Source organism: Engraulis encrasicolus, chromosome 18, assembly GCF_034702125.1.
Source record: "Engraulis encrasicolus isolate BLACKSEA-1 chromosome 18, IST_EnEncr_1.0, whole genome shotgun sequence".
Lineage (NCBI taxonomy): Eukaryota > Metazoa > Chordata > Actinopteri > Clupeiformes > Engraulidae > Engraulis > Engraulis encrasicolus.
Genome location: NC_085874.1, coordinates 2,368,716 through 2,389,081, shown reverse-complemented (window position 1 = coordinate 2,389,081; position 20,366 = coordinate 2,368,716). Strand labels below are relative to the sequence as shown.

At 44.2% G+C, this 20,366-nt stretch overlaps 1 protein-coding gene across 5 annotated transcripts in view; it reads right to left on the bottom strand.

Moving 5' to 3' along the window:
* LOC134468876 (ryanodine receptor 3-like) overlaps nucleotides 1-20,366 on the bottom strand; it is a 204,102-nt gene that overhangs the window by 37,273 nt on the left and 146,463 nt on the right. For all 5 annotated transcript variants that reach the window (XM_063222788.1, XM_063222790.1, XM_063222791.1 and 2 more), the window contains 18 exons: nucleotides 19,462-19,552; nucleotides 16,047-16,187; nucleotides 14,526-14,689; nucleotides 13,657-13,735; nucleotides 13,001-13,090; nucleotides 12,232-12,363; nucleotides 11,953-12,015; nucleotides 9,611-9,686; nucleotides 8,394-8,514; nucleotides 6,945-7,060; nucleotides 6,409-6,476; nucleotides 5,388-5,509; nucleotides 5,031-5,080; nucleotides 4,369-4,429; nucleotides 3,586-3,821; nucleotides 2,718-2,799; nucleotides 1,637-1,767; nucleotides 771-1,088 (listed from right to left, as the gene is read on the bottom strand). In XM_063222788.1, coding sequence (XP_063078858.1) covers nucleotides 771-1,088; nucleotides 1,637-1,767; nucleotides 2,718-2,799; nucleotides 3,586-3,821; nucleotides 4,369-4,429; nucleotides 5,031-5,080; nucleotides 5,388-5,509; nucleotides 6,409-6,476; nucleotides 6,945-7,060; nucleotides 8,394-8,514; nucleotides 9,611-9,686; nucleotides 11,953-12,015; nucleotides 12,232-12,363; nucleotides 13,001-13,090; nucleotides 13,657-13,735; nucleotides 14,526-14,689; nucleotides 16,047-16,187; nucleotides 19,462-19,552 — 2,141 coding nt within the window. The remainder of the gene's footprint in view (nucleotides 1-770; nucleotides 1,089-1,636; nucleotides 1,768-2,717; nucleotides 2,800-3,585; nucleotides 3,822-4,368; nucleotides 4,430-5,030; nucleotides 5,081-5,387; nucleotides 5,510-6,408; nucleotides 6,477-6,944; nucleotides 7,061-8,393; nucleotides 8,515-9,610; nucleotides 9,687-11,952; nucleotides 12,016-12,231; nucleotides 12,364-13,000; nucleotides 13,091-13,656; nucleotides 13,736-14,525; nucleotides 14,690-16,046; nucleotides 16,188-19,461; nucleotides 19,553-20,366) is intronic.

The window sequence follows — 20,366 nt, the reverse complement described above, 5'->3', positions numbered from 1 at the left end:
TGCAATTGTGGAAGTGCACGTCATGTCACGTCAACTGATTTTAAACTGTAAACACGAACGGTTGGCAGTATTTCTATAGTGGCGATATTTGAAAAGTACAACAAAACTACAAGAATGTTGATATCAATTCATAACAGTGCACAAATTTTCCGTAGCCAAGGCTATGTCAACAAGGCTAGGACACTTCACATTGAGAAGTGATGCATATCAATGGGGATCTATGTGTCAAAGGCTTCATGTGTCAAAGGCCGCCATTGTCGTCTTTGATGGCAAAAGATTGACTACCAAAAACAAACAAGAATTATGTGTTTTTTTTGCACATTTAATATTGCATTAGCTTTTAACATGTTGCTTAAATATTCAAAAAAAAAATGTCTGTCACCTATTAGTCACGAGTAACCGTAACCGTTTAAAGGTCCACTGTGTAGGATGGTGGCCAGAGCAGGTAATGCAACTCTGTTGCTCACTGAAACTGTGTTGCCTATTGTCATTTTGATCTTTTCATGAATATTTGATAAATAATAAACAAATATTTTCTAGTATGACCAAAGTACAAGTTTTGCAGCTAAAAATGTCAATTTCTCGAAATTCAAAATGGCAGACACCTTTTCATATATGGAAAGTGGAATAATAATAATGATGATGGATGATGGTGGTGGTAAGTTATTTGTGAAAAGGGTAACATTTGTGACTGGGCAGCATGAGTTCTGCAAAGAAACGGCTAAAAAAATATTACACAGTGCACCTTTAAATGGATTGCGTCTTCTCACCTGCCAGTCTCTTCATCCATGGTGCTTCATCGATGCCCAGGTTGTTGTTGAGCAGCTTGAGGATGTTGCCCAGCAGGGTGTTCAGGTGCTCGGAGGAAACGCGGGTGCAGCAGCTGGCGCCGCTGGCACTGTTGTCGGGCCCCTTCTCCCACCAGTTGGACAGGTAGGTGCACAGCATGGGCAGCACCACCTCAATGATGTGCGGAATCTCGGAGTAGCGGGCGCCAGACTCGGACAGGTCGCTGATGTCCTTCAGCAGGCCGTCCAGCGGGGGCAGGTCCGGGCACATCTCGTCCACCGTGTCGGGCATGCTCAGGACTGAGGTGGAGGGATGCATTTAGAAATGAAATGTGAGTGTTGAACAAACCATGTTCATTAAAGCAGAACAGTTTGTTATAACTCTGGTCATAGCGCAGTTTAAAGTTTAACAAAGAAAAAACATGCACATCTGAAGGGCTTGCTGCTCGAAACGTCACATTAAAATAAAGGAGACAGGGGCTCGGTGTTGCAGACATTTGCTATAATTCAGTTTGAATTGGGGATTTAAAGATTTCAAGTCTTCATGTCTTTGTTTTGGAGGATGGGGAGAGCACTGGACGGGGGGAGTAACTAACCAGTGCTCTCCCCCATCCTTCTCCATGACCCCTGAACATGGTACCGTCCCCCCGCACTGCTCCCTTGGAGCACCGTTTCGGGCTACCCCCTTGCACGGGTGAGGCATAAAATGCAATTTTGTTTTGTGCCATGATCCCTGTGTGCTGTGGAGTGCTTTGTCACAATGACAATGGGAGTTTCCCAGGTGAGCCCTCACTTCCAGCTGTGCACTTTTGAGACGCTAATGTAAAATGTAAGAAGTCCAAACTCACTGGCTCTTTCGCGTGGGGTCTTGGTGTTGAAGACAGAGAGGGGGTTGTGTGCGTTGAGCTCTGGCTCCAGGAAGGCCACCGGCATGGCCCCCACCACTGCGGACAGACTCTCCCCCAGCACTGGCAGCTGCCTGCATGATGCCAGATGACACCAGTTATGCCTGCTATCGGCAGAGTCCCCATACGATACCATCACAATACACTGAAATACTGGATCATAGTGCAATATATTGCAATATTCTACTGGATTTCTACATATCTGCATAGCTCAGTTTTACAGTGTTCAGTCTTGACATTTGATCAAAACAAAATGAAATGAAAGTAACTGTAAAACACAGACAAATCTGAAACATAATTAAAACAATCAGACAATACAGTATGTTGGAACTGGAGCAGAGCAGTTTTCAGGAGCACATTACTCTGAGCTCTGCAATCTCACTCACTAGCCCCACAAACACTAGAAACACACTGACCTTAAACTACATTAGGGATCTCAATGGCCCAGAAACACACTATACCGCTAATATTCCCAACACCTTGATCTGCTTTAAAAAGCCATCTCACCAGCCCCAGAAAAAAACGTATGGGTATTTTCTATACCCTCGGTTCTCTGAGGGAGATTAGTGAGACACAGACTGTGACTCTATGGGGTTTAGCGCCCTCGCAAAAGAGCGGTCGCGCGAGGGCGCTAAACCCCATAGAGTCACAGTCTGTGTCGAACGATTCGACCGAAAGAGAACCCACAGTGGTAGTGATGACATATTCACCTTGAATGATGCGCATGTAGAGACCAACCGTACTATCCCCACAGCAGTAGTTACACAGTCACCTTGAACTACATTCATTACAAACTCACAAAAACTGGCCCATTACCTTACTCACAAAACCTGGCCCATTTCCCAAATAGCCCTCAATTAAAGAGTCTTATTTAAAATGCTGGAGATGTCGTAGAGGGAATAATGAACCACTGCTGGGAATTAGAGGCAACCTTAACTACAGTTGCAAAATTATATCACTCTGAGGAGTGATTTAAGGAGATACATTTCAGCCTTTGGACCAAGATGTGATGATGGTGTCGTACTTCTCAACATAAGCGTTTTTGCCAATGCCCAAAGAGTAGAGACTGGTCAGGATACGATAGCAGGATAGCTGGACGTCATCCACTGGAAAATAAAGAACAATGAACACATTTGGCAAATTTAGACTTGCAGTCATAGCAAAAATAGATGTACGGAGAGGCCATTACTGCTTCTTGAGGCTCCTAGCATATTTTTCATTTCATAAAAGTTTAATTGGCCTAAAAATGTCCCACCTGTCAGTGGACTTATTTGAATTCTTATCCAAATAAATGGATATCCCTCCCCCTTTAGCATTTTTACTCCCTTTTAAATTAATCAGGTTTTTGTTGAATGAGTCACACACTACACATGTCTGCAAATGTTAACTGATATGGCTATTTCATCTGATGATATGAAATGATATGATATGAAACTTGCTCTCAGATAAGAAAAATAATTTGAGAGTGTTATTTTCATAGACCAAAAATTGAGATACTGCAAATGGTAACTAGTCCTAATTAAGCCCTAATCAACACAGATGATATTGTGTCTTACAAGTAATGCAGTATGCCTTTGGCTTTTCTTTTTGGGGAAGGTATGTTGGGGCAGTAGGAGCCTAATGGTTAAGGAGTTGGGCTTTCAAATCAAAGGGTTGCAGGTTCGAATCTCACCATCCCATTCCCAACCACTGTCCATGGCTGAGGTGCCCCTGAGCAAGGCGCCTAGCACCATAAAGCTCCAGGCACTGTAACCAATACCCTGTAAACGACTGTAAGTTGCTTTGGACAAAGGCGTCAGCTAAACGACATTTAATGTTATTTTATTTTATAATGTGAATGTGTGTGCGTGCTTGTTTGTGTGTACACATATGTGATCATGAGGCCCACGTACACAGCAGGTCGGCCTTGAAGTGGTGGTGGGAGACGTGTGTGAAGAGCGGGGTGAGGATGGGCAGCAGGGCGGTGGTGGTGTAGTTGATGATCTGGGCCACGCCCTTCATCTGGCTGCGCTGCGCCATCTTGCCCAGCTTCAGGTTCTCCAGGGTCTTCTCAAGGTCCTCCGCCGCGTTCTCGAAGAACGTCCGCACGCCCGCCTTCACCAGCTCCGAGCCCGACTTCATCACCGTCCTGTGGGGGGTGGAGTGGGCAGGAAGTCTTTTGTTTGTTTCTGTTTATTGCCATTTAAGCAGTTGTGGCGATTTCATGGCCTATACAGATAATAAAGTGGACCTTGAATCTGGAAATAAAGTTGATGATGATGATGATGGTGGTGATGAATTAAATTCATTTGAAAGCTGTAAAGTTGGAACCTTGTCAAAATGATTTATTAGATATATCTAATATAGTACCTTCTTTAAAAAAAACTGCAGTTTTTTATTCAAATGGCAGAGAAAGATAGAATATGCTTACTTGATAGACAACCACAAAGATCACAAAGGGGAGGTTCACCTCCAGGGCCATGAATCACCTACACCCATATACGCCAGTCATGCAGTCATGTAGACTAAGGCCGTAAACGCACAGTATGTAGCGCTTCATTTGAAATGCAACACAAAACTAGTTTTCCCCACAAGATGTAATTAGTGAAATATGGGTCATTTTAACTTGACATTAGTAGCCTGCAAACTGAAACTAATTCAGGGGATTTGAGATGCATTTGACAGTGTGATCGAACCTGAAGTCCAGCGTTTGAGCCAGGATGTGCAGACAGTTCACCATTGTAGGAGAATCAACACCTGGACACACAGACATTTGAGAGAAATAAGGGGTGAGAGAGAATGGGTAGGGAGGGAAAGAGGAGAGAGAGAGAGAGAGAGAGAGAGAGAGAGAGAGAGAGAGAGAGAGAGAGAGGGAGAGAGAGAGAGAGAGAGAGAGATTTGAAAGAAAACAGAAAGGGAGAGCAAAAAAGGAATTCAAAAGAAAATGAAAGGCAGAGGGGAGTGAGAGAGAAAGACAGGTAACAAAGAGAAGGGGGGATAGACATATAGACATAAGGGACATATTGTATAGGGAGAGAGAAAAGGACAATGAAAAGGAAAAAAACGGAAGAGGGAGATTAAAAAAGACGCAGAAGGGGGTGACAAAAAAGCACATTAAAAAACTGGAGATATGAGAGAGGGGGAACGATAAAGGAGAGAGAGAGAGAGAGAGAGAGAGAGAGAGAGAGAGAGAGAGAGAGAGAGAGAGAGAGAGAATGAAGGAGAGAGAATGAAGGCAAGGACAGTTACATGAGTTGGCTCAGGGAAAGTTTGGGGGAGAGAGTAGAGAGTGGCATCTAAGAATCCCAGCAGTCATGGGAATGAAGAAGTGTTGGAGGTGGACAGGCCATTATCTTACCAAAGAGAGAGATCCTGTGCCGCACAAGAGCGGCCAGCTTACAGAACAAGCTGCAGAAAAGAGAACAGAGATGGGCAGGAGAGAGAAGACATTACAGTTTTGTTGTAAGATACTGTATATTGACGATAGGAAGAACAAACAAACACCAAAGATGGCCGAAAATGGACAAAAATTAGTGTGTCACGGGTGCTACGAGTGGAGAGCACTAGGAGGCTATAGTGTATTGCTCAGGTTTTTTTTACTTTATATTTTCCTGGAACAGGAAATGAAAGATGTTATCGCTTATAAGCAAGAAGTTCGATTGGGTTCCTGTTTTTGGTCAGAGGTGTCAACTCTAGGGAAGTGGTTGTACTGTACCTGGCCACCCTCTCCTTCTCCTTATTGGTGGCGTAGCCACTGCTGCTCAGGTTTTTGCTTGGGGTGGACAGGAAGTACATGCAGTGGTTCTTGAAGTACTGGTCGATCAGGGGCAGCAGGACCTAGCAAAGGGGAAGCAGGAGGAGGGATCCCTCAGCAATAAACGCCTAATGGTGCACTGTAGGGCTGTAACGATATTGTATCGAACCGAGAAATCGTGATACACAGAGTCACGATACTGTATCGTGATACAAGGAGGCAGTATCGTGATACGCCCTTTCAAAGTTTTATTACCCATTAGTCCAGAAAACAACCTTATGATTTGATGTGATAGTGTTTCCAAACTTCAGTGGAGATACATTTTAGAAATCGTGGGGTGTATCGAACCATAGGTCAAAAATCATGATGCAAACTGAATGGTGAGTTGACTGTTTCGTTTCAGCCCTAGTGCACTGCACAACATTTTTAGCAGTTTCTCTCCAGAATTCATGCTGCCTATTTACAAATGTTACCTTTTTCATGAATACCTCCTAAGTATTCATTATGACTGTACTTTGGCCATATGGTAAATATTATTTTATTATGTAGTAAATATTCATGGAAAGATCACATTTGGCGCCAGTTGCAATGAGGAGCATAGTTGCAATACCTACTCTGGCCACCATCCTACACAGTGCACCTTTAAACAATTTCATCACGGATAAACAACTTGTCCCTCTGTCCCTAAAGAAAACATCAAAAACCCCAGGACTATTTTTACTCAACCAAGCCACCTCTACTGGATATTTCTACCAGGACAAACCACACACTGAGGGCAGAGGAGGCATTGCTGTTATTTTTCACAAAGATCTCCAACCTTGTGCACTCTCCATCCCTTCTGTCTTCTTTTCCCAATATACTGTATATTGTTACTGTTCCAATATATAACTTATTTTTATTATTATTTTTATTATTATTATTATTATTGTAAGCTTTAGTTTACTATAATCACAGGAAAATACAAATGCAATGGGTGATATACCTTGGCGAAAAACTTGATCTCTTGTTCATGAGGGGATTTGTCAGTCTTGCCACTGGAAGCCATGGCCTCTGGAAGAAGACCAGAGGATGTTGTTTACTTGACAAAGGTGATGAAGTCACAAAACACAACTCATCAGTACCACATGATCAGCAGGCCTTAACAGAGAAGAAGTTCACACACTGTTGTTTGTGCAACTTCTAATCTGCAAAAGCTTCTAGCTGGTAAAAAGTCATCAGGAAGGGTAAACCAGTGAGTGGATTGTTTTCTTCTGCAGTATAGCCTCTTCACTAGTTATATAGTTCACTAGTTCTGTTGTACAGGAAGTGTAATGGTAATTTAGGTCATGAGTCATGAGGCTAGTCTAGAACAACATAACAACATCACTATGACACTATGGCATTTGTTAACAATATATTACTGGTCATTGCCAAACTCTGGCAAACCAGGGGTATTCATTAGTCATTGCGATTTACAGTAAGGTTAGAGTAAGGAAAAAGGTTATCCCATATTTGGCTCATCCAAATCTCTGCACTCACCCAAGTGGGCGATGAACTCCTGGGCAGAGTCCACGTATCCCAGCACCCTCTTCAGGAACTTGGAGGCGAACCTCTTCTCCATGCTCGCAGCCTCCTGCTCCATGTCCTGATGGCCTCTGCACAGACAGATCCCAGACGGATGACAACTCACCAACGCTTTTCAATATGGTAACCAAGACATGCACTATCCGCATCACCAATGCCACAAAGTTGGATCAATTCCGGCCTCCTAAATTGGTGTGACTTTCCCACTCCCACTCTGGTCCCCTAAAGCGGCATGCACCACATCATGCCAGCTTAAAACCTTACATCAAACATCTTCTATTAGAGTAAGATACTTCAAGCCTGTGCATTTCCTGGATCCATGTGATGTCAGGTGAACGCCCCTTTAGGAGACCTTCGGTTAGGACACCAGTTGAGAATGAATGGAGTTCCCTTGGCACTGTAGATGGTGGTAGCACACATCTCATGTAAGCCATCACCAAATGCCACAGAAAAACAAGAAGGAGGGGACAACGCCCTCTTACGAGACCAAACTTGAGCACACTCCTTGACATTGGGTGGGCGGAGTATGGGTTATCTTACTCTAATAGAAGATGTTTGCTTACATCATAGCCTACTGGCTTTGATTTATTAAAGTAGCGTAAGATGGAAAACATCATCGTAGATATATGGCCTAGATAATTACAAAAGAAAGTGAATAAAGAAGCACTCATCAGATTTCTTTTTTTCATTTTTAATAGCCTCACATCACAGATGTTTCGGGCTTACAACCTTCTTCAGTGTGAAATCGCCAAAGAAATCTGATGAGTGCTTCTTTATTCACTTTCTTTTGAGATTTGAGTTCATTCATTGACGAAGTTAAGCACCCAGTGTAAAAAAGAAGAAAAGGTGTTGAGCGCGCTTCCTGATCCTTCTGGATAATTACAAAACATTTTTACATTGTAAACTTTGGCTATAACTCGGTTTCTCTTTTCCAGTTTCAATTGGTGCAGCCTTGCAGGGAGTGTTGTGTTAATGTGGTTTACGTCAATAACTGCAAGAGGCTACTCTATTACTCATGATTTGACGTGATACGTAAATCATTATGCAATATTCAGTTGCCTATCTGAACATGCCTTCGTTGTGAGATCAATAGGAACAAGCGTCTCTGCCTCTCTGTCTGCTTTCTGACTTGATAATGACATAGCCACAGTTGTGATTCTTTCTCACGTGCTAATAGTCACAGTAGCGGAATCTCTCTCCTTCTCACCTGTTAATACTGTAAATGCAATGTAGTCAATCTGGCATCCCTAGCCAACGTAGCGTAGTGACCAATGTTTTTCCTTTCTCACCTGCTAATAGAATAGCCAGACTAGCAGCTTCCCCACTTGCTAATACTATGATGTAATGTAATGTAGTTGAGCTGGCAGCCCATAAGTGCTGTGGCCTCCCTTTTCCCGTTCTCACCTGCTAATAGCGTAGCCGTTGATCTGCAGGAATTTGAAGAGCTCCTGAGCTTTCTCACGGTCGCGGAACTTCTCCTTGGCCGTCAGCGTGTCGTAGGGCACCAGTAGGGCATGGGTGCCTCCTGCAAAAGCAAGATGCAAATGATATCACGCCAGGAAACATCAACGCTACCAACACAACCAATACCAGCCACGCCACTCCAATCCCCATTCCCCACAAACAGCTGCCCTAGCCCACTAAGCTCAAGCCTAGGGAGAGTATTGCTTACAGCTCAATTAGTCAAGCCAGCCTCTTTCAGTTTAATCATAACCGTCGTCCAATCCTTATACCATGCAAGGTAGCTTGTACTTCATGCATGCTGTCTCATGGGGCACCAAAAAGGGAATGGCATCATCCCCTTAGTTCACACCTTAGAGGGGGGATTAAGAGAGATGCCAGAGGCACAGAGTGATAGCTTTGATGACATAATTATGAGATGGGGAGAAACATGGAGCAGGAAAAAAATTTTTTTAAATCAAACACTCTAGGAAAATGAATAGAAGAAATGAATAGATGGCTATTAACATAACTTTGATTAATATACGTAAGAATACTAGCAATGGTCTCTTTCTGACAACAATGGAGGCTTGAATCAATTACAACTGTGTAATTGTCTACCACATCCTTTAAAAGACGGTTTTAAACCATTTTTTAAATGAACTTTTCGCTCTTATCCCGACCGGATATGCCACCTCCTCCGGCGTCTCCAATGCAGCCTTCCCAGATGTTTGTGTTGAGCAAAGCGGAACATTTATCTGTCAAAAGTCAGGTTAGGTTTTCTTTAGGGATCATGTTGAATCAAATGGAAGCAAACAAGCTAACAAAACTGAACAAAGACTTTTGCAGTACACCTTACATGCTTTCTTTAACATGCCCAGTAAAAAAAGGACACCACTTTGAAAGAAGCCATACATGTTTGGACAGCCACACGATTATTGTGAAATGAACTGATGATGTATTGTTACTGACACTTAAAAGACAAGGGGCTGGACATTCATCTTACCTTATCTCAATAAGGAAATACAGTAAGGAAATAAAACGCAAGGTTAAAAATCTAACCACCGTTCCCTGAGGCTGAGGAATGAGGTACGACACAAAGTATGTCCAGACACGCGTGATATAGCGTGCTATCCTCATACGTTAAGGTTGTACCAGGGAATGAAAGGGAAGGAACCCACCTTTGCTCGTGAGTTCTGCCTTCTTCTTCTTGGCCCAGATGTTGTGGTAGTTCTCGGCCACAATCTCCACCATGCCCTGTGGGAATGATAGAGGTTGCTTTATGAGAGATAGTCAAGACTGTCACAACCAGGCAAGCACACTAGGCAATTGCCAAGGACCCCCAGATGAAAGGAGGCCCACTAGTATTGACTGGCTATGAATAGGGGTGGTACGGTTCACAAATGTCACGGTTCGGTCCATATCACGGTTTCAAGGTCACGGTTTTCGGTTTTGTACGGTTCTGTTTTTTTTTTTTTTTTTTTTTTTTTAAATAAAATGTATTATATAAAAAATTGAATGAAAATGTAAGCTTATCATGGGTATGTTGAATTTGACTTCATTTAACCCAACTGAAAGAGGAAAGATATCAATGATTTTAACATGCTTCCATTTATTTCACAAAAAGGGAGAACTAAGTCCTAACTTTTAAGTTGACAAATATTGAAATATTACATGCTATAACACATTTGACGTGTAAAAATAAAACAGCTACACTCCTGTAGGTAATGGGACCATTAGGTCAGTGTAGTATGACTATTTTGGTTAATGACACACTGAGAACGAATTGGGCTTTTATTTTGACACCGCTTTCTGCGAGTTTTGCGCTTATGAATCAGTTGCTTCCTATCATGAAACTGCCGGCCGTGAGAAGCATAGAAGTAAAATCAGAAGTCAAATTCAATTTTAAGTGAACAAGTGATAGGGTTATGTTATGTTAAAATGTGAAAGTTAAGGTAACAAATAATTTTAAAAGATCGTTTTTTTTTTAGAAGTGTATGCACAAGAATGTTTCACAAAACTCCTGTGAAGCTGAGCCTTTTAAAACAGTCAAATTTTATTTTTGTTATGGTGTTAAACATCAATGTTAACTAGGCAACAGCACAAAGTCCCCTTCCGTCCATCAGAGTTTAACTAGCTAAATATAATTAGGCCTACAGTTGATTGCAGTTAAGGACAGCGCACTGAATCTGATGGATATGTTCAATTATCTCGCATTTTGCCGTCCGGAATCCCCATTCAATGCCATGTGGATATAGCCTACACTAGGCTACTGTAACGTAAGTCATAGTCTACTTTGTTCTGCTAATCTGTCATTGTTTGTAAATTCATGTTCATTTAATTTAAAATGGTCAGCATAAAGGCTGGGAACAGTCACTTGCGCTGACGTGGAGAGAGAGGGGGGAGAGGGTGACGCGCTGACCGACCTGCACTTGCTTGTAGGCTACTGTAGCCTAGTCAGCTGGCGCATGCTGTTACATTATGTCTTTCAGTTGGCTGATAGAAATCAGTCTTTCCACACTCAATATCCTACGTAGTCTTTGTGTTTTATGCTTGTAAAAGTAGTAGGATTTTAATAGCGTCGTCCGCCGGTGGTCACTCTATTATTAGGCCTATTTTTTTTTTTTAAACTGTGGGCACCTTGCGGTTGCCCACTACCCCGTTCCGTGACATGCAAACCGTACGGTCTCGGTTTGCAACGCAAACCGTACCATGCCTAGCTATGAAGGCCTAATTGTATTCCAAATGACTTTAATGACAATTATGTGAGCGAGAAAAAAAGTCAATAAATTCAATGACCAAAAAGTACAATGATACCTCTTCCAAAATCCCTCTTGTGGGGCCCCTTCTTGAATAGTAGCCTAGGGCCCCCAAATACCTTGAATAGGCCCAAGAGATATAACAACAAACATAGGGCGTAGCCTCTTACTGCAGCAGGGGTCGCCGGCGACCCTATTCACTTGCTGAAAATGCTTAACTATATCATAACAACATTGCTATGACATTAGAGAGAGCCATAGTGCTGCGCTAAGGGGTTAATAGATGAATTATTCAGTTCACCGGAAGAAGGATTGATGTACAGTAGGATACAGTACAAATAAATCACTCAAACAAAATTTTAATTGACAGCATTTCACATTCTATTAGTTGTTTGAACTAATGTAGAGAACCTTGGCATTAAATAAAGTCATCATTATTACTACAGTCATAAACACAGCTTGTGATCGGTTCAAGTCTCCAAAGTTGGAGTTGGATCCATTTCCAAATGCTAATGACATTTTAAGGTGTGCTTCTCTCGTGGCATTTGGAGGAAGTCAGAGACAATAAAAGACCTGCATAAAAGGCCATAGCCGTCATTAAAATAATTTACATCCTTACATTTTCACCACCCTCTGAACAGCTGCAAGAATTATTTGCATATTTAAATTCTGATCCCTTTCCTTATGACCTGAGGTCAAATGACTGGAAAACCAAGCAACAGAAAATTATTTTATGTTTATATCTTGACTAAAGTGCGACTCACCTGCACCTCTCTTGAGAGAACCACATTGTCCAAATCCAGTGGTATTGGGGTATATGCTCCACTCTAGAGAAAAAGAGAAGAATACTCTTTATGGTGTAGTCTGCCGACTAGGTTTCCTTAAAAATCTTTCTATATCTTTCTTTACTCATATGTATATCATCTTAACCTTCCCTTGATGATGCTCTCGGCATCATGGAGGCATGTTTGTACATAAAAAGTGGCAAGTCAAAAAGCCCAGGCATTGTCTTCAGTCTTGAACTCAACTTCACATGAGCTTACTTCAGAGGCCTTGCGCTGTTTCTCGCCCTCCTTGAAAATAGCCTCTCCCTCTTTGGTCCTCTCCACGCTCCAGCCTAAAGCCAACATGCTCTTCAGGGACTCCTTCACTGGGTAGCGGTATGTCTCCCTCTCCTACACACACATTTAAACACACACAAATGCACACGCACGCACGCACGCACGCACGCACGCACGCACGCACGCACACACACACACACACACACACGGCAGATAAAACTCAACATGATAGAAAGCACAGTGGTTGGGAATTTTTCATTTGATTCCAGAGGCATGACTTGTAATTTGCTTGAGGCTTTACTTCATTATGTTGTGTTGTACAACTTCTTTGTACAGAGTTTGAATAATTCCACTCTCCCACAGTTCATTGGTTATGAGCAAACAAATTGTGCCATGATTTTAGAAATGATAGGACACAACACAATTGTGGACTTGTAAAAAGGGAGCTGTAATGTCAGGTAAAATGTGTTGTACCGATACGACTTCATTGAATATACAAGATTCTACATGATTTTCCTTTCTGCCACAGTTGGCTGTAATCTCACACACACACACACACACACACACACACACACACACACACACACACACACACACACACACACACACACACACACACACACACACACACAACACACACCACACACACACACACACACACACACACACACACACACACACACACACACACACACACACACACACACACACACACACACACACACACACACACACACAGAGACAGTAGCACCTTTTCGCTGAGTGATTTATACGGCTGCAGTAAGGGATGGGTTTTGGCCTCGTTATCCACCTTCTCTCCGTGACTCCAGCCCTGAGCCAGCTGCGAGCAACACAATATGGCAGTCAGTATGAGAGAACTGTTAAAGAGAGATACACATACTCACAGACAAAGACGTATGCACGCACACACGCACACAGGCACGCAAGCGCACACACGCACGCGCACACACACACACACACACACACACACACACACACACACACACACACACACACACACACACACACACACACACACACACACACACACACACACACACACACACACACACACACACACACACACACCTACCTAACCTCGCAAATGAGCCCAAGTCCAAATGAGATATGGAAATTTTCTTTTCGGAGGGCGGGGGGTAATGTATTTTGTGCTGTGGACGATTGTTCATTCACAAAATCTCTCTCTCTCTCTCTCTCTCTCTCTCCCTCTCTCTCTCTCTCTCTCTCTCTCTCTCTCTCTCTCTCTCTCTCTCTCTCTCTCTCTCTCTCTCTCTCTCTCTCTCTCTCTCTCTCTCTCTCTCTCTCTCTCTCTCTCTCTCTCTCTCTCTCTCTCTCTCTCCCTCTCACACACACACACACACACACACACACAGCTGGCTCACCTACCTTCTCTGAAGACCATTTCTCATGGGAATGCTCGCCGTACTTGTTGGCAATGTACTCCAGCTTCTCAGGAAGGGAAATGCTGCACGAGACAGAGAGAGAGAGAGAGAGAGAGAGAGAGAGAGAGAGAGAGAGAGAGAGAGAGAGAGAGAGAGAGAGAGAGAGAGAGAGAGAGAGAGAGAGAGAGAGAGAGAGAGCGCGCTTACTGAGCAGTAGGGATGCAATAAGGAAATTGGTGATATTGTGTGGTCGGAAAAGCCATAGATGTGTAGCCAGGCCGTGCCCTCCTAATGACCAAACAGCTTCAGCGTTGCTACCGGTCAGGTCAAGAGCAATGCAAGTACTTTCTGAGTTCCCGCAAATACGGGAACTCCTCCCACTTTGTTGGGAAGCAAACAATCATTAGCAAACCAAGGGAGGCCATTTGGGAAATGCCGCTTAGGTAATGTTAATTGTTATGCGCTTGGTCAAACCAAGTCTCAAAGAGATTTGAAAGTCGATCTTAATCAGGCTAATATATGTGTACAGTGTAGTGTAGTGCTTGTGTGTGTGTGAGTGTGCATGCATATGTGTCTATGCATGTGCACGTGTATGTGTGTGTGCATGCATGCTTCTGCGTGCGCATGTGTGTGTGCACGTGTGTGTGTGTATGCATGTGTATGCAAGCATACATGTGTACACTGTGTAACACATTGCAGGCCAGTTAAACTTAAAAAGTGCCCTAAGTTTGTAAGTTAACTCAACTTGAGACTTTGCTTTCTGAGTTGACACAAATACAGTATAAGCCTCAAGTTGACTTCCAAACTGTTGGAGTTTAACTGGCCTGCAGTGTTTTACAGTGTGTGTGCCCCCAGGTGTGTGCTGGCACTCACTTGGCAGTGCTGATGGGCTTGGGATCGAAGTTGCCCTGGGCGTCCACGGAGGTCTGCTTCTCCAGGGTGGAGCTGGGAGTCAGGTCCACGAAGTCGGGAGGCAGCGCTCCAGAGATGGCACACAGGCACTGCATTGCCGTCTTGAACAGCTCCACGTCGTACTTCTGCAGAGAGTGTAATGGAGACAAGGCTGTATTACCAGAGATTACATAAGTATATAGAGATATGCCAATGCAATAGGTTGCTATGGGCACCTAACATGACCAGGTTCCAGTCTGCCTAAAGGGGCGTGTCATAATACTCTTAGCATTGAATAGAACAGTCCTTAGGTCTGCCTAAAGGGGGATTTCCCCCCCTCCCCCTTGCAATAATAGAACCCGGAAACAATGGGCCAATGGAACCTCTCTCTCTCTACTCTCTCTGGTATTGCTGCACGGGCCTACCGGGCCCAGGCCCAGGGGCTGAAGAGTCAAGGGCCAAGCCTCCATGTTTCCATGTTCGGTTAAAATCACACTTTTAACAACAGTATTTTCAAATTGTCTCAGGGGACATACCCCCTAAACCCCAACAATAAAGGGTCTCTAACATCTGGCCTGAAACCCTGATTTTTTGTACACTAACAACATCCATGTTGGGGGGCCTTTCCTATTGTTTGTCTATCTATTTGTTTATGCCGTATATCACTCTTCTCTCAAATGATTTTATGGTATTCATCAGCATACCAGTATATTTCAAACATTTACTGTAAGATACTGCACATACAATATACAGACTTCTACATGTCTACAGACGTCTGTATATCACAGTATATATGTATATCACATATAGAAAGAGTTAGTGAGCAGTGTAGGGGGTAACCAGGGGTACGTGTACCACTAGGGGTACACGAACACACCTCAGGGAGTACGTGGAAAATGTGATAATAACAAATATATGGAGTGTAATCACATTGGGATAGACAGACGAACAGATATAGAGCATGAAGGAGGGGTACTCATCATGTGACAAAGATGCTTAGGGGGTACACAGGACAAAAAAGGTTGGGAGTCACTGAGTTAGAGAGAGAGAATGACAAGGTTGCTTGCGGTTTTCTCTCTCTCTCTCTCTCTCTCTCTCTCTCTCTCTCTCTCTCTCTCTCTCTCTCTCTCTCTCTCTCTCTCTCTCTCTCTCTCTCAGACAGTTCATGAAGATTATGTGCTTACCACAGGATACCTCTTCCCTCTCTTCAAAAGAAAGTGCGGATCACACTCAATGAATAATTTGGTGTATCCTCTCTCTCCTTTTAGTAGCAGACACAGCACATTCTCTTATTATAGAGAGAGTCCCTCCACCACAAGGCTTTTGGTGGTCGCTCTTTTGCAGAATAAATACTGAAGTGAAACAAAGACAGGACTAATATTGGCAAGAGTGCACCGTACCATCTGAAAGAGGGCATCAAACTTCTTCTGTGCGCGTGTGGGGTGTGTGTGTGTGTGGGGGTGCGTGTTTGCATGCATGTGCGTGCGTCCATATGTGCCATACCTTCTGCGAGAGGGCGTCGAACAGGCCCCAGAAGATCTTCTTGGTGAGCAGCAGCTCCTCCTCTGAGGCGATGCCGTAGCTGCCCAGCCCCGTGGGCAGGCAGTAGTACTTCCAGTTCTGCTCATAGTGGTGGGTCAGCAGCTGTGGATAGAGAGGAGAGGAGAGGAGAGGAAATGAGGAGAGGAGAGGAGAGGAGAGGAGAGGAAATGAGTGTGTGTGGGTTATTTTACGGTTTTTCGCCCCAATCCCACAATGTGGTATACTGTACGTGTGTACATGTGTACGTGTATGTGTGTGTGTGTGTGTGTGCGTGCATATGTGTGTACGTGTGTGCAAGCATGCACGCTTGTGTATAAAACTGTACTGTACCGTATGTGTGTATAAATTTATTTATTTGGATGGGATCCTACGCAAGTCATAGAGGAGGATGGGGGAGAGTGTTGGTCAATCTCTCACCCCACCCAGCTGGCGGTGTCGAGAACCAAACTGGCAACTTTCTGTCTGCACGCCTAGCATCCTGGCTGCTTACCCATGACTGCCCATCCCATCCCATCCAATAAATGTTTGAGCCAATGAGTCACATCATGACTGGCAGCCATTTTGTTATAGCAAAAGTCTTCAGTCATTTCAGCCAAGTCATTAGTATTCATCCAATGACTGTGCATATTCATTCCTTCAACTGGCTGAAATGCAGATATCTGGGGTGTTGCAATGATGCTCAATTGGTGTCGACATCAAATACAGATACTATCCCAGTGTTGTAGCAGAAATCAAGACTCATTAGACCTGGCAGCATTTATCATTGATTCTTGAAAGTCAGTGGGTCCAGGACAGGGGAGATAGGGTGTAGGTGATGAAGCGCTAAGGGGTGGGGACAGAAGCTGGGCCAGTGACGCCCATGGGGCCAGTGACGCTCCAAAGGGTTTCACTTCGCTTGACGAAGACAACCAATGCTCTAATACTAATTTATACTCAGTTATATTCGCAGTGTACAAAAGGAGAGTATTCATTCCAATAAACTTTATTTGTGCAGCACAAAAACAAAGTTTAGCCTCCAATCTGCACTCAACACTGTCAAAATGTCTATTGGAATACTCTTAATGGAAATGGAAGATGTGAGTGAGAGTGGAACGGGGGCAGTGAGGCGGTCAGGAGAGAGCCCCATGGGAGCCTACAGGCAGACTCCAAGCCTTCAGACTCTGGGCCCCCAGAGGGGTTGACGTGAGGTGACACATCAGACACGCCTGGTGACAGCCTCATCTGCCTAGGGATGTGAAATCCAGAAGAGAGAGTGTGTGTGTGTGCGTGTGTGCGTGTGTGTGTGCGTGCGTATGACCGAGAGAGAGAGAGAGAGAGAGAGAGAGAGAGAGAGAGAGAGAGAGAGAGAGAGAGAGAGAGAGAGAGAGAGAGAGGGAGAGAGAGAGGGAGGGAGAGCTAGAGAGCGAGAGAGAGAAGCTGTAAATACCAGTTGTGTTTGCAGGGGTACAGAATAGGCTGTGTGTATGTCTGCATTTCTGTGTGTGATGAGAGCAGGCTATGCAATGACAGCAAGATAGCAGAAAAGAAGGCCCATATAAACCCTTATCTGCAAGTTTGCCAGACACCGTCCTTCTCGCCTCCCGTCCTCTCAACTCCCTTCTTTTTCTGTCTTCTCCCTCTCTTCATTTACCCTCCTTTCTCCACTCCTCGCCTCTCACTATTAGGAAAATAATTGAGGACCCATCACATGTTTTGAACCCAGAGAATAATCTGCTAACCTCTGGCAGGTGATTCAGAGTCCCAGTTACAAACAAGAAAAGGTTTTTGAATGAGGTATAAGGTATAAGTTGAGGTAGGTAAGTTCTCTTTTTTTATTCCAGACTTTGTGAACCTATTAAACTCTGACTCTCACAACTACTATCCTTGTAATGTCATGTATGGATGTAGGAGGTCGCGATATGTATGCACTTTATACATCTCTATGTTGGCACTTTATGTCTGTATGTTACGGGGGGGTTTTTTGCGTCATGTGTTGTGTGTTGTGTAGCAGCTATGTATGTACAGTGTGTCCAAGACAATTTTCCAGGGGACGAATGAAAAGAATCTTGAATCTTGAACTTTATCTCCCCTCCTCTCTTCTCCCTTATCCCCTTCACTCCCTTCTCACCTCCTCTCCAGGTTGTTGACTTGGTGTGCTACATATTAAATGTAGCACATACAGAACTGTAGGTAACCTCACAGCCTAATTTCCTAATTTTATAACAACCAAATCTTAGTTATACAGTCATGAAAGATCCCACAGTTTTAACCTTCAGCCGAGCACATAACCACAATCTTCTTTGTATTTTTCTTTGCTTGCCATTAAAACGCAGATATACTATGCAGTTTGATAGAACGGTAAGAATTGCAACTGAATGCAGGGCTTCAGGAAGAAGTGTGAGGAGAATCTCAAGCAAACCCAATAAAAAAATCACATGATGGATTATCATTTAACGACTGGTACACCTTTGGGCTGGTCGAGACATATTATTTAAGGCCAGTGGCCAATTAATTTAGTGTCGCCACGCACGCAGCTAGCACGGTGATTGACAGCTCATGGGCCTGTGGAACGGAGAAACAAGGAGCTGGTACAAGGCACGTCCTGTCAGGTAGAAATAAATGAAGCTTTTGCACCTCGTAAAAAAATAATAATGCACTACAACCCGTCTGCTGAATGAGTTCATTGCTGAGAGTGCTCAATGAATTGCTGCAATGTATTATGCACTCCAAAGCTGAATGAGGGGAGAGGGTAGAAAAAACAAGATGATGTGAGCAGAATGGAGCAGAGATGAATGGTCCAGGAAATGGGGATTTCAGATGCACAAAGTACAAGTTTTCACAAAACTCGAAGAGTTCGAGTGTGTGCGTGCGAGCGTGTACGCGTGTGTGTGTGTGTGGTTTGAGAGGTTTGTCTGTGAGTGTGAGAGGAAAGGGCATGACAGAAATAGATAGAGCTGGACTTGAAGGGAAAGAAAGAGCCACAAAGGGAAGTGTTTGTGTGTGTGCGTGTGCGTGTGCGTGTGTGTGTGTCTGTGTGCGCGTGTGTGTGTGTGTGTGTGTGTGTGCGTGCGTGCGTGAGTGCGTGCGCGCGCCTGCGTGCGTGCTTGTGTGTGTGGGATAGAGAGAGAGAGAGAGAGAAAGAGTGGGAGACAAAAATAGGGAAAGAGGGGACAGCTAATGTCTGTGCAGCACCCTGCAGCATCAGTAAGCTAAGAGAAAAAAAGACAGAGAGAGAGAAAGATATAAAGAGGTAAAACGAGGACAGCTAGTGATTGTGTGTGTGTGTGTGTGTGTGCGTGTGTGTGTGTGTGTGTGTGTGTGTGTGCGTGTGTGTGTGTGTGTGTGTGTGTGTGTGTGTGTGTGTGTGTGTGTGCGTGCTTGCGTGACAGAGTCTCACCCTGATGGGCATCTTGCAGTACTCTGTGAGCAGCGGCACGTCAAACACCAGACGCCTCAGGAGCTGCTGCAGCATGGAGGGACGCAGGTACCTGAAAAACAACAACAACAACGTAAACAACAAAAACATCAACATAAACAAACAAAAGGCCCTCTTCCACTCACCGTTCCCTACCCAGTACAGCTCGACACTGCATGACACGGCCACCGTTTATTACCTCCGCCAGGAGTGAATGTGATCGCCCGAATTTGTGTGTGTGTTCGTCACGCTGCTATTACATGGCCTGCCACAGGGTGCGCAAGGACCACTGAGGAGGAGCCCTGAGCAGCACCACTTACTAACTGGCGTAGCCTACCTTAACGCAGCCACCTTCACGCAGCCACACCGGGGCAGAGCATTGAAGTGAAATGCATTACCGCAGTCAAAATCGCTATCAAAAAGCAGCCTTAGCTACAGCCTCGTAGATCGTTTAAGTTCACAATGCTGTCACAAAACATTCATATAAAATGAAGCTCAAAGAAAGGCGCGCGCGAATTGCGTTAGTCCACGGTGATTTGCTGCTTCCCCAATCCCCGCGCACTGAAGCCATCAGCACTACAAACATTCCATAGACTAGTTCCTAGACTTCATAACGAATGAACGCTGGAGATGCGGCGAACAGTGATTTTCAATACGAAATAGAGAGCAGGCCCGGGTGCCGATCAACTGCCCACAGCGCCAAGACCAGCTCGCAATAACCCTCATGAACGGATTCCCATAGGCTATTCACAGGTAGGAGGAACTTCTCCAACAAGTGTAGTGTCGGGGTAGGCAATGATTCCGCCAGTCGAGTCGACATGTCTCTCGCTAAGCAATTGCGTTTGTACCACAACGTTGGTGTCACGATATTGCAACAGCTAGAAATG